General features: G+C 37.7%; 1 protein-coding gene across 1 annotated transcript in view; it reads right to left on the bottom strand.

Annotated features, from left to right (window-relative positions):
• The window catches only part of LOC134669987 (CCR4-NOT transcription complex subunit 3), a 33890-nt gene extending 23210 nt beyond the window's left edge, over window positions 1-10680 (bottom strand). The window contains exons 1-6 of the mRNA XM_063527631.1: window positions 10321-10680; window positions 9688-9920; window positions 5814-5969; window positions 3729-3908; window positions 2861-3065; window positions 356-453 (exon numbers count right to left, since the gene is read on the bottom strand). Coding sequence (XP_063383701.1) covers window positions 356-453; window positions 2861-3065; window positions 3729-3908; window positions 5814-5969; window positions 9688-9920; window positions 10321-10345 — 897 coding nt within the window. The 5' untranslated portion in view covers window positions 10346-10680. The remainder of the gene's footprint in view (window positions 1-355; window positions 454-2860; window positions 3066-3728; window positions 3909-5813; window positions 5970-9687; window positions 9921-10320) is intronic.
• Window positions 10681-14204: the final 3524 nt, after the last annotated feature.

The raw sequence follows: 14204 nt of genomic DNA, 5'->3' as shown, positions 1-14204 counted from the left end.
TATTTTTTTTCGATAATCGATCTATTCACAACTCAAATCTAGATACTTATTTTGTAAGTAACTAGGTTTCGGTTTCAAGCAAGAGAATTTTAAATATAATTTAGATCTACTATTACTAGATAATTCCTAGTTTCTGCTATATGTATAATGTATAACATACTTATCCCTCTTATTATAGTTAACCCTCTTGTCACCTTCCCTTAATATACTTATGGTATTGTTAAAATAATCAGCTTAGAACCCAAAACCAACAACAAAATCAATTTGGAAAATCAATACTCCACATTATACTAAATATACAGTATAATAATGTTAGATGATGAATGAATATGATCGTGTTGTCTATGGTACTCACTTTCGCTATGACCTCCTCTTTCTTTTTCTTCTCAATGTCTATGGAATCTGTGGAGTGGTTGTGGACTTCTAACGTGGGAGACGGAATGGGACTTGTTCCTGAAATGAGAAATAACACACCAATGTGAGTGATGAAAGAAATATTACGTCAATAGGTGTAAGAAAATATTAAGCAGATTGATCATAATGAAAGAGTCATGATTTAAGAGGAAAGGCGACGGCAGTTTCTCCATATAAACGTAGTCCCCATTCTCCTCTCTGGATATTGACATTATGTAAAATATAATTGGATGTATAACCATAGCTATGATTTAAATTTTTTGATTATGGTAAAAATTAGTTACATACAAATTTTAAATGCTCCTAACTCTTATAATAATTTATAACTCGAAAAAAAATAACGTAGGGGGCATAGATGTAGTTGATATACAACAAATTGTGTTAAAATATTTTCAATAATATTAATATCCAGGGAGGAATATGAGGACTACGTTTGTATGAAAAGGCGATTTCGCGCGGGTCCTCCACTTTCGTCGTAAGGGCCCCCCACATCTAGCGTCTTTCGAGCGTCGGCGTCTGGTCAGCGCTATGGAAAATGACGTCGCTGCGCAGTCGCGTCGACGTTGCGTCGAGCAGCGGCCATAGAGTTGTTGACGCCGACGCTCGAAAGACGCTAGATGTGGGGGGCCCTAAGGCATAACTGTCAATCTTATTGCATAATGAAAACACCACAGAGCACATAGTATCTACAGATTTCTCACTAGCAAAACCCAGCGTTATATCATTTTACCTCTAATGCATGATACATTTTATTTGTTGCTTCCCAGTCTGTACCCTATTTACTGCTTGGAGCAGCCGTGAGTTGAGCGTTGAGAGATAATATTAACACAGCAGTTTTAATATCCAGTGGCGTTGACAGTTTCCAATCAGCACAGAAGTTGTGCCAAAATACACGTTCAACTAATTGGTATTCGTGGAATATACCAATTTTGAACCTTCGCCGCATTCAAATAGAGTATAAAATAGAGAAACTTTCGCTTTTATAATGTCTGGATTACGTATACTTATTTCAATGGCTCAACGACCCAAACTATTACGTACATGTTTACAAATATTGAGAGTATCCAAAGTTTTCCACAGAAAGAAGAAATTATTTGTTATTTTCGCATGGAAAAACGTATTATTCTATAGTTAGTGGTTATTTATAATTGTAACACTGTCCCATTTATTTATATATCACTATAACCGGGTTGAAGCGCTGGTGGCCTAGCGGTAAGAGCGTGCGACTTGCAATCCGGAGGTCGCGGGTTGAAACCCCGGCTCGTACCAATGAGTTTTTCGGAACTTATGTACGAAATATCATTTGATATTTACTAGTCGCTTTTCGGTGAAGGAAAACATTGTGAGGAAACCGGACTAATCCCAATAAGGCCTAGTTTCCCCTCTGGGTTGGAAGGTCAGATGGCAGTCGCTTTCGTAAAAACTAGTGCCTACGTCAAATCATGGGATTAGTTGTCAAGCGGACCCCAGGCTCCTATGTGAGCCGTGGCAAAATGCCGGGATAACGCGAGGAAGAAGAAGATCACTATAATCGGGTTGTATGTAGGTGTGTTTGTATGTATATGTAATGTACTATGTAAAGTACCTGATATAATGCTAGTGGGCGAGCCGTTTGACTCGTTGCTATTAGAGTCTGTAGTCGCGGAGGATGGTAGCCCGACGCCACTGAGTTCTATCTCGTCCAAACCGTTGATGTCATCGTATATGTACTCGTTTTTTTAAAAGCCTGGATGTATGTATATGTACTACGTAAAGTACCTGATATAATGCTAGTGGGCGAGCCATTGGACTCGTTACTATTAGAGTCTGTAGTCGCGGAGGATGGTAGCCCGACGCCACTGAGTTCTATGTCGTCCAAACCATTGATGTCATCGTATATGTACTCGTTCTTTTAAAAGCCTGGTTGTATGTATATGTACTATGTAAAGTACCTGATATAATGCTAGTGGGCGAGCCGTTTGACTCGTTGCTATTAGAGTCTGTAGTCGCGGAGGATGGTAGCCCGACGCCACTGAGTTCTATCTCGTCCAAACCGTTGATGTCATCGTATATGTACTCGTTCTTTTATTTTAAAAGCCTGGTTGTATGTATATGTACTACGTAAAGTACCTGATATAATGCTAGTGGGCGAGCCGTTTGACTCGTTGCTATTAGAGTCTGTAGTCGCGGAGGATGGTAGCCCGACGCCACTGAGTTCTATCTCGTCCAAACCATTGATGTCATCGTATATGTACTCGTTCTTTTAAAAGCCTGGTTGTATGTATATGTACTACGTAAAGTACCTGATATAATGCTAGTGGGCGAGCCGTTTGACTCGTTACTATTAGAGTCTGTAGTCGCGGAGGATGGTAGCCCGACGCCACTGAGTTCTATCTCGTCCAAACCGTTGATGTCATTGTATATGTACTAGTTCTTTTAAAAGCCTGGTTGTATGTATATGTACTACGTAAAGTACCTGATATAATGCTAGTGGGCGAGCCGTTTGACTCGTTACTATTAGAGTCTGTAGTCGCGGAGGATGGTAGCCCGACGCCACTGAGTTCTATCTCGTCCAAACCATTGATGTCATCGTATATGTACTCGTTTTCTTCGAAGCCGGGTTCTAAGTATGAGTCTATGTAGTATTCTACGTCGTCTTTGATCCTTTTTATCTGGAATGGAGAGAGAAACTGGTTTAGCCACATAAATCGTTCAAAAAGTAAATAAAAATAATGTTAGGTAGCTAGGTCCATCTATTTAATAGACAACAGACTTTCAAGAGTCTTAATACTCTCAAGCTTAGTGAATATGTTTAGTTTACTTTTATATTTGTGCTAGGGGCCTGACCATGTCATATTTTTACCAAATAGTAGAGCGCAACAGTCCGTATATCGACCGAAAAAAGGTTGTGGTATATGTATTTAGTAAAACAGTGAAATAACAGTCAGTAAGAGATTTAACTTATTCCAAAACGCATAGATTCTCCTCTACTTCTTCCAACTTGACCATTCGCTTTCGTAAGCCGCTACGTTAATTCGGATCAGTAATATTTAGTTGTTATTGCTTGTTCAACTGGAAGGTACCATAACCTTCCAGAAACCAAGAAATACCAGACCAAACAAAAAATTTAAACAACAAACTTTATATAGTCTGGAAGAGGCCTATACCTCTTTAGAGGGTTCTGGAGTAACTTACGACATAGATAAATTAGGTCAAAACCCAAGATTAAGTTTTGTTACCCAGCTTGGAAACTGTCAAACAAAACTTAATCTTGGGTTTTGACTTAGGCTAAAGTTAGGCTAGAAATATTAAAGGCTTTTACAATTACAATGTACCTGTTCAACTTCAACGGACATGTTGTCTAGCATGCGCAGCAGGGTTTCGAGCTTCTTGATGTGGAAGCGGTGCTTCTCTAGCTTCTGTTTGAGCTCCTCCATGCGATCCTGCTTCTCCTTGTCCAGCCGCTTCTTCTTGCCGACCAGCAGCGACTCGATCTCCGACTCGAACTGATCAACCTGGAAATGTAAATAGAAAACGTTAGGATAGGTCAGGGGTCGGCAAATCGTGTGTCACATGTGGTAAGTTTTTAACGGGTCATGGTTAGGTAAGGTCAGAGGTCGGCAAAGGCGGCTAGCGAGGCGCATTTGGTTTCAATCTCCCAAGAATAAGGTTATTCCTAATTGTTCGGTTAATGTTTTTAGTACTAAATATTACATTTATTTGTAAACTACTAGTATGTGAGGTGTGCAATAAAGAGTACTGTATTGAATAAAACTGTATTTCCACCTCTGTGTAAAGGTAATCAGAAAGTCAGAAAGTAATTATACCTCATAGTTGTATCAGATAGTAAAATATTATAAACAAACAGCAAGATAAGAGATAATTAGGTGTTGAATGAAAATTGACAAACACAATTAGCATAGTGGCGCCACAAAATAGTGATAAACTGATAATAAATGACAAATAACTGTGTTTACAAACTGCAATATGTAGAAAACTTTTGGCGCTATGAAATAACTTCCTAAATTATCCTTTTACACCTGATTGTACGTCAGCAAATAACCACTGAATGTCGGGTTTTCAATCTAAATGCGGGTTTTAAGACCAGAATTCCTGATTTTTATTTTTGGTCTGTGTTCATTAAAGCTACTGGTTCTAACGAACCTGAGACCAGCATACTAAATAGGAGACAAGTTGAAATTGAAATCTACTCCATCATCAACGATCCATTGGTTGCAGAGTTCATTACAAGGTTCAAATGAATTTGACGCTTTTAAAATTTGTAAGGAAGTTGCCCACACTCTTAACTGACAATTTATAAACCTTACTAGCTTCTGCTCGCGATTGAGAAAAACCGGGCAAGTGCGAGTCGGACTCGCGCACGAAGGGTTCCGTACCATAATGCAAAAAAAAAAACGGTCACCCATCCAAGTACTAAGGGTTCCGTACCCAAAGGGTAAAACGGGACCCTATTACTAAGACTTCGCTGTCCGTCCGTCCGTCCGTCCGTCTGTCACCAGGCTGTATCTCACGAACCGTGATAGACAGTTGAAATTTTCACAGATGATGTATTTCTGTTGCCGCTATAACAACAAATACTAAAAACAGAATAAAATAAAGATTTAAATGGGGCTCCCTTACAACAAACGTGATTTTTGACCAAAGTTAAGCAACGTCGGGAGTGGTCAGTACTTGGATGGGTGACCGTTTTTTTTTACTTTTTTTATGTTTTTTTTTTGCATTATGGTACGGAACCCTTCGTGCGCGAGTCCGACTCGCACTTGCCCGGTTTTTAATAATATAGGGATATTATATTACTTTGTATTGTAGACAGAGATACAATTTAACAGTGCTCTCACCTGTAAGTTGAGCGCGTCGATGGACTGCACGAGCCACGCGGACATCTCGTCGCGTTCCTTCTGCGCGGGGTCTAGCTTCTGCGCGGCGCCGAGGCCCTCCTTCGAGTACGCATTCGTCTTCGTCTCCCGTTCCACTACTTTGAACCTTATTACAAAGACAGAAGATCCACTTGTGGTCAGTGCTCTCACCTGCAAGTTGAGCGCGTCGATGGACTGCACGAGCCACGCGGACATCTCGTCGCGTTCCTTCTGCGCGGGGTCTAGCTTCTGCGCGGCGCCGAGGCCCTCCTTCGAGTACGCCTTCGTCTTCGTCTCCCGTTCCACTACTTTGAACCTTATTACAAAGACGGAAGATCCACTTGTGGTCAGTGCTCTCAACTGCAAGTTGATCGCGTCGATGGACTGAACATGCCACGCGGACATCTCGTCGCGTTCCTTCTGCGCGGGGTCTAGCTTCTGCGCGGCGCCGAGGCCCTCCTTCGAGTACGCCTTCGTCTCCCGTTCCACTACTTTGAACCTTAATACAAAGACAGAAGATCCACCTGTGGTCGGTGCTCTCACCTGTAAGTTGAGCGCGTCGATGGACTGCACGAGCCACGCGGACATCTCGTCGCGTTCCTTCTGCGCGGGGTCCAGCTTCTGCGCGGCGCCGAGGCCCTCCTTCGAGTACGCCTTCGTCTTCGTCTCCCGTTCCACTACTTTGAACCTTTCCATTTGCTGGAAAATAAATTTGGAAATGAATTAGAAGAGGATTAAGAGAGTATATCAATAAGTCTTGGCAAGAAAAGACTAAGTTCCATGTACAAACAATAGTAAAATCAATAAAGAATGTCTAGCATGTCAGCAGGGTTTCTAAAGATATTGACATTAAGTGCAAAAATATACAAAGATTAAGAACCCAGTCTTCAAATTAAAAGTTCATTTCATATGGGACATAGGTAGTTTTATATTGGTCATCATCATCAATGGCCTGTCACATCAATAAGATGATGGTTTAAGCAGCGTCTATATTAAGAGTGCGGCACTTCCGTAAATGACTATTAAGTCCAATGCGAGAGCGGCAGCCGCGACCGCATAGCTGGCAGGAGAATGCCGTGCCCGGTGACGAAGGTGGGAGGGCGGCGCGCTGGTGTCTCAGTTCTCGCCTAGTGTGAAGAAGGCTAAACCACGCATTGGTCATATTTATCACTGAATCATACACTCAATTTCTAAATAATAGAAATATTTATAACTGATAACCTTTATACACATACAACAATTAATCTTCACTTCATTTTTAAAATAGACACCTAATCATGGTTTTTACACATTGTTTAGAGTTTATTGTTGCTATATGAATAGTAGAACACATTTTGTGATGGGGTAGGTCAGTGTCAGTGTCATCATCGTACTAATAACCAAAGATCTATTAATTGTACAAGATGAATAAAGTCTAAAAACCGGGCAAGTGCGAGTCGGACTCGCGCACGAAGGGTTCCGTACCATAAAGCAAAAAAAAAAACGGAAAAAATGCAAAAAGAAAACGGTCACCCATCCAAGTACTGACCCCGCCCGACGTTGCTTAACTTTGGTCAAAAATCACGTTTGTTGTATGGGAGCCCCACTTAAATCTTTATTTTATTCTGTTTTTAGTATTTGTTGTTATAGCGGCAACAGAAATACGTCAACTGTGAAAATTTCAACTGTCTAGCTATCACGGTTCGTGAGATACAGCCTGGTGACAGACGGACGGACGGACGGACGGACAGCGAAGTCTTAGTAATAGGGTCCCGTTTTACCCTTTGGGTACGGAACCCTAAAAATGAAGTGTGCCTTGAAAAATCAAGAAAAATTTATGCTTGAATAGATGGCGTTATACATTTGGCCTATACTCGAGTAGATGGTGACTAGGGAATGCAAATCGGTTATTTTCGGTTATTTTTTGTATGGAAATAATCGGTTATTAACCGAAACCGCGGTTATTTCCATACAAAAAATAACCGATTTGCATTCCTAATGGTGACACCTTTTGATATTTAATACATCATATCAGTGAAAGTCCTGTGTCAAAAGATGGCAGTAAAATGAGTTGACTACAAAATTTACTTTGACAATGCGCCTCTATACTCAATTCTCATTGCTAATAACATAGTCATTTACACTAAAATGATAAGAAGTTTCAGCAGCACATTAAACAATACTAACATTATTAGTTATATTTTATTGTTATTTATTTGTAACTCAATTTGTATTTTAGAATTATAATGTTACTTTGGTTTTAATTTGATTATGTTATTTTTTGTTTTATCTATGGACATTTTAGCCTGAAATAAACATATTGAATGAATTGAAAAAATGTATGTACACAGCTATATTTATTTATTTCGTTGCAGGCATTAGCGTAACCGCGCATATGTAACTGCGTAAATAAGAAGTTAATTTGGCATATGTGAAAGTTTGTTTGCATCACGAAAACTAGAACCTTAGCAACAAGCCTTTACTTCAGCCAAAACAAGGTTTCCATTCAAAGTTATATAAAACTTAACAACTGCCTTTGTTAGTAATGGCTTCATTCAAAGTTTGCAATCATGTTATGATGTTTGTAAGGTTTTATACTAACAAAGCAGCATAAGATTTAGTTAACCTCGTAAGTCCCCGCGTACTTGTAGAAGTACGAATTAATTTCGAGTTATTAACTCTTAAGGGGCCCATTGATTAACAGTTCGCCGGACGGTATCTGTCTGTCAGTTAGAACAATATTTTGACAGTTCTGAACAACTGAGAGGCCGATACCATCCGGCGGACTGTTTTTCGGCGGAATTTCAATAAGAACTTGACCATGTAAGTACCTAAGAATTTTATAACAAGGGCATTGGTGAACCTTGGAAGATATTACTTTTTCGTTTATGTATTTCGTCACCTCCGCTTTCTTTCCTACTTTTCCGTGTAATAATAAAAGATAACGCAATTACTGTAACCATTATAATCATCTGATTATAATATATTCAATCCAATATGTTAGTACTTTTAAAGAACAATAAGGATAAATGAGTTCATATAATCGCTTATTTAGTAATTTAAGTACTTAATTAAGACTGAGCTACTGAAAAACATCATTAATATTTTATTACCGATCAACATTTATGTAAGGCCAATTTAAATGATTGTGAGACACATTAAGCATATTGTATGATGTGTCATAAGTAAAATGTAAACAGATTTTTTGCTATGTAAGCATAAAAATGTATGGAGAGCTATTAATTTGTTTTTAATAATCTACAAAGTTCAATAACCTCAATTACGATAATAGAATTCCATTCAAACACCTGATAGGTTGGTTCTAGTCAAATTGGTCTGCAAGGTGTATTTTAACCTTTAAGGGGCCCACTGATTAACAGTCCGCCAGACGGTATCGGTCTGTCAAAATTTTGTTCTAACTGACAGGTTGATACCGTCTGGCGGACTGTTAATCAGTGGGCCCCTTTAAATCTACAGAAAACATGGAAGGTTGTGAGTTAAAGTCTCCTCAGCAAATAAGTGGGAAATAAAACAACCATAAGAGACATTGTCAAATTAAGGGTTAAGAAAAGTACAGAGATTGTCTACATAGTGTAACAGGTATTATTCAATGTTTTTTTTTTATTAATTTTGTAAACAATGTAGTTATTTCATATGATAATACCATCAAAAACACTTTTGCGTAAACAATCTGCCATATGTAAATGTGATGTTTACACTGTATTCAAATTTAACAGTATCTGTGTCAAATATAAGCAGTATTGGTGTTGTTTGGAGATAAACAAGTTACGAAATACAAGTAAAATAGCAGGTCGACTGACTACTATAAATATATAAATGATATGATTTTGGTTGCGCTTTACTCCTTGCTTTGTGCTGTAGGTGGCATCGGGTGGTATTCCACCTGTACAATGTCATTGAGTCTCATTCTCTCATTAAGCAAAATGTGAGACGCAATAGATATTGGGCCAATGTATTGAACAGATGGAATACCACCCATAGACAAAGTTTGGAGTTGTTGGAATGAAACCCTTACACTACAAACAGGGATATTTGCCAATTTAATAAAGAAGGATTTGTATCCCATGATTGTTGTTTTATAATGATTTTATTGTAATCATTCAACTGCAGAGCTGAAGATATTATGATTGAATGGATCAATTTGATATATTTTCATTTGTATAAAATAAAGTTTAATATCACAATGATATGTTTTTAAAATATATGTTACTCAAGTTCCTTTTATGTTGTACTTTATTTTATTATTTGAGGTTATGACTATTAGTTGAACAATGGGTAGTATAGAAAAACAATGTTTTTCTTACAAGAAAATTCTACCTACATGTAGACAAATGTGTCACCCATTCATATCAATAATATGCATGATATTTTTAGTGTTTTTGTCATAATGTAAAGGTAGTAATATGTTGGTACTCACCGTTTCTATTAGTTTCCTATATTCTAAAAGTGTACTCTTATCCTTAATCTCTCCGGAGGCGATCCAAGACTTGATTTGATCTCGTAACCTCTGGAGTTTCTTAATTTCCTTCTTGAGATCTGCCTCATACTTCTCCTTCTGGTTACTGTTAGTGGCATTGTGAACCTTCTGCCAAATGTCCTCAAACGTCTCCACCCCTTCCGTTACCTTTTTTAAACACCTGTCTATTTCACCTGCAAGCAACATACGTCCATATTAACATAAGAAACAAAAAACCTGTTTGCAACCTTGTTTTTAAATAAAAACAATGACAGTTTTCAACAACAATGTACTTAAGCCCTATCGCTGGAGTAATTAAACTTGATGCTTTCGAATTACCACTCGTATTACAATTCAAGAAATCGAAAAAAACTAACGACTCAATACTATCAGCATCGCGGCTATGAACTGTCAAGAGGAGCTTGAATACTTCGTATATGCTACGTTATGGAAATATTCGCTACAATATGTTAGCCACCGTCTAGCAGAGCTCTTCACCGCCAGGATGGCAGAGGAGTCGTCAATCTGACAATAATGCTCTAGAACACGTATATCGGTTGGGGTCAATCTCTAACCTGATAACATGACAATTACCTTGTAATTTTCTTGTCGCAGCCATAGCTATTTACACATGTGGACGAACGTTTCGTACATATCCTAAACATACAAACTATTTACAACAAAATGCACAAAAATTATTGATAAACAGACAAACTACACATCTGAAGCTTTGTTCGATTCCAAGATGGCTACCGTACACCGCTCGAACTGTACAACAATAGTGACTGAACGCATCCAGGCTGACCACCACCTGATGATCACAGCCTCGCGCCTGGAATGGTAATTAGCACGAAGCTTTCATAAATAATATGAATGGTTTGTCACCAATATATCAACAAACTTCAAATTTTCCACAAAATGATTTTATGTAGGTACGTCGCGTAGACCATCAAGTGCGCAGGCGCAAAATAATAGAGTTGACCATAGACAAATTGGCGAAAAAAACGTTGAGAAATGGCGAAAATTATATAATTTCGTTACACATGCAAGTACATTTCATTGTAAATACAAATGTGAAGATAAGCATTTGTTAATTTGGAATTAAATAGCAATGATAAACTTAATAAAATACATTTCTAAACGAAAATATTATTAAAAAAAAACTATTTAATTTGTCTATGACTAACGTCAACTCATGACACAGGAAGTTCATAAAATGTGTACTAGATGGCGCTAAAAGCAAAAAATATATTAAGTCATTCTCGATTGTCTAGATGGCGTTCATAGCATAACGTCCGTTCATCGTACGCTAGCGTTATTTTACAGAAGTAAATACTTTTTTATCTAGATGGCGCTAAAATCAAACTAAAAATAGTGTATACTAAAATCTCAAGATGACACTAAAAACAATATGACAATATTTAAATAATTATTCTTTATTTTCTCTAGAGGGCGTTGTTTCCTAAAAATTACCTTTTAGTACAATCCGTACAAAATCATTTTGACCCAATTTGTAGGCGTCTACAAATCACTGAATATTTATTATTTACCCCTTTCTAGAATGCATAATACAATAATATTTTGTATAAACGGCCTTGGACAATAAAACGTCTATAAAGCCCGTTTACTGTAACTTTATTACCGAAATTTACTATCCTATAAACAATAAATCTGATGAAATGGCAAATAAACAAGACACACAAAGTTATATCACCGTGGCACATTTTAACAGTGATAATAATATTAATTCCACAGGAACAAGTATTTTAGAAGCTTTTAATACTACCTAGTAATGATCCCGAATAAGTACCTAGAAATGAAGTCGATTGGCTTGAGAAACGACGTATTTTTTTTTACTTACACTCCAATGACACATCTCACTAAGTTACTAAGGATGGTATTCCATCTATCCAATATCTTTGTCTAATGTGTATTGCGTCTTACATTTTACTTTAATGAGAGAGTGAGACGCAATGGCATTGCACAAAGAAATTGGACAGGTGGAATACCACCCTCATAGACGCCTAATTTAGGCGGCCTAAATGCAGAATCAGATATATACAGACATACAGAAAGACGACGACTACACCTAGACGAGGCGCTTGTAAGGGCTTGTGTGTGTATTTATGTGTATAAATACACACAAGTGTGTATAATGTGTATATTTACTTTAATACCAGCTGTCAGCCATAGCCCGATGTTGGCGGATTGTTTTATAAGATCATTCCTATACCATAGATTACTATAAGTAATAAGTATATAAGTAAAGAAAGAGTGGTAACACCATACATCAGTTTTCTTCCCAAAACGCGCTTTATTTCGTAGTCGATACCTAACGTCAAGTAGTGGAACTATTCAGTACCCCTACTTGACGCCAGATGTCACAAGTGTAGCTACTGACGAAAAATGTACTACTGAAACAATTTACAACAACGGCATCCATTTGGAAGGCTCGTCAGTGGCCTGCCTAAATATTATAAGCAGAAGGGGTTGAAAATAGACTTCCAGTTAAGCCGGTTATAATATTAGCTGAAAATTGTTGAGCTTTCGTTCGCCGAGCCATCTATTGTCCACTAGCAGTACTGATAAATTCCGCTACTTGATGCTAGATGTCGATTAGGAAATAACGCGCGTTTTGGTAAGAAAACTAATGTATGGAGTTACCAATTATTCTTTACTTATATTACTCTATGCCTTGCCTATAACTACCTTACATTTCCAGAGTGTCGTGTTCAGTAGGATCAAAACGCAAGCCAATGACAGAGTAGGTACCTTAAAGCTACCGATTTGCCCATGTAAATACAGTAATACATGTTAATTGACACCTAGCTCTAAATATTGCTTTATCAAAAGGTAAGGTAACTAATTTAAATGACACCGCTATCGTATTTCGCTATTAAAAAATCTAACCTGAAAAGAAAAATACATAAACATCGCAAAATAGGGGCTAGTCGTTGAGTTGTGGAAACCTGTCCGTATTACATATACAATACAATTTAGTAAACAAGGAGAAATTAACTAACTTACCACGTTTACGCGATATATTCTCCACTTTCTTGTCGGATTCTGTGCCAGCAGCCATGGTAAATATCAATTTGATAAAGAACTAAAGTTTGACAGAACTAAGTCATTCAACTACCCGCTTTCATTTTATTGACAAAACGTGGGTAGATATTAAATCATCAGTTAGTTAAGTAGCTTTCAGTTTCATTTATTTAGTACATATTTATTAATCAGTACGGATATGATGGTCGTTTTTGTCTACGTGACAGCGTGATAAAACTGTGTCCGTCACTTTCTATCCCACGGTGTTAAAAAGTGACAGTTATTTTATCACGTGGATAAAAATGGATAAAGCCATCCATAATACGGCGGCAGGTAATGTTTCTGATGTTACAGTTAACTGCAGACATAATAACTAGCCCCCCTGCATAGAACAGCGGGCGCAGCATAGTTCCATTTTTATCGCCTGTCATTATGCCCGTCACTTTCGCACTTACCTACTTGTTAGAACGTGACAGGCATGGTGACAAACGATAAAAATGCGACCGTGATACCGCTTCAGCTAACATTAGGATGATAGGTAGATACCTATATCAACAGTATATAATTAGTTACAAGAATGTAATAACAACTTTCAGCACGTACCGAAGGAAAATTAGGTTCTCCTATTTCTTTAACCTTCAAATTAACTAAATTAGCCTGAAATGAAATAAATATGACATGGCACAATATTTTGGGAGTCAATATTTACTTGGAGCGATTGGCAGACGCCGTCAGCGTCCGAAATTATATTTGGTATTATAGTTATAGGTATGTGGGATGTATTAGGTACATAAGCGAGTTCGTGTAAGATGTGGTATCTATAATCCCTAGGTATTTACTCCTACTAATTAAATACTTATATTTATACTTATCCATACTTTCATACTAATATTATAAATGCGAAAGTGTGTCTGTCTTTTACCGGTTCACGCTTAAACCGCTGAACCGATTCTGACAAAATTTGGTATGGAGATGGAGCTAGTTTGGGCCCCGAGAAAAATATAGGGTAGTTTTTAACAATCATCATCATCATCATTCTATGCAATCGAAGTCGCGGGCAGAAGCTAGTAATATTATAAATTCGAAAGTAACTCTGTCTATCTGTCTGTCACCTGTTTAAATTGCTATTAGGTATACGAATTCGGTATCCGGTTAAGAAGCCGGATACCTTTTCGGTTGTGCATAGAAGTTAGACCGTAAAAAGTCTGCAGCGATTTTGATAGCCCACGCAATGCAAGTGTCATTTTAAACGTCAAACTTCAATGAAATTATGACGTATAAATAACACTTACACTGCGTGGGCTATCAAACCCGCTGCAGACTTTTATTGGTGCGACTATAGTACCTTCTTAATTTTATTATGTTTTAATATTTGCAATGTACAATTTACTGCCTCGACGCTGGTAGAATTTTAACATAATAATAAAAATAAA

This window comes from Cydia fagiglandana, chromosome 13, assembly GCF_963556715.1.
Source record: "Cydia fagiglandana chromosome 13, ilCydFagi1.1, whole genome shotgun sequence".
Taxonomy (NCBI): Eukaryota; Metazoa; Arthropoda; class Insecta; order Lepidoptera; family Tortricidae; genus Cydia; species Cydia fagiglandana.
The sequence above is the reverse complement of the archived record's forward strand: the minus strand, read 5'-3'. Positions and strand labels throughout refer to the sequence as shown.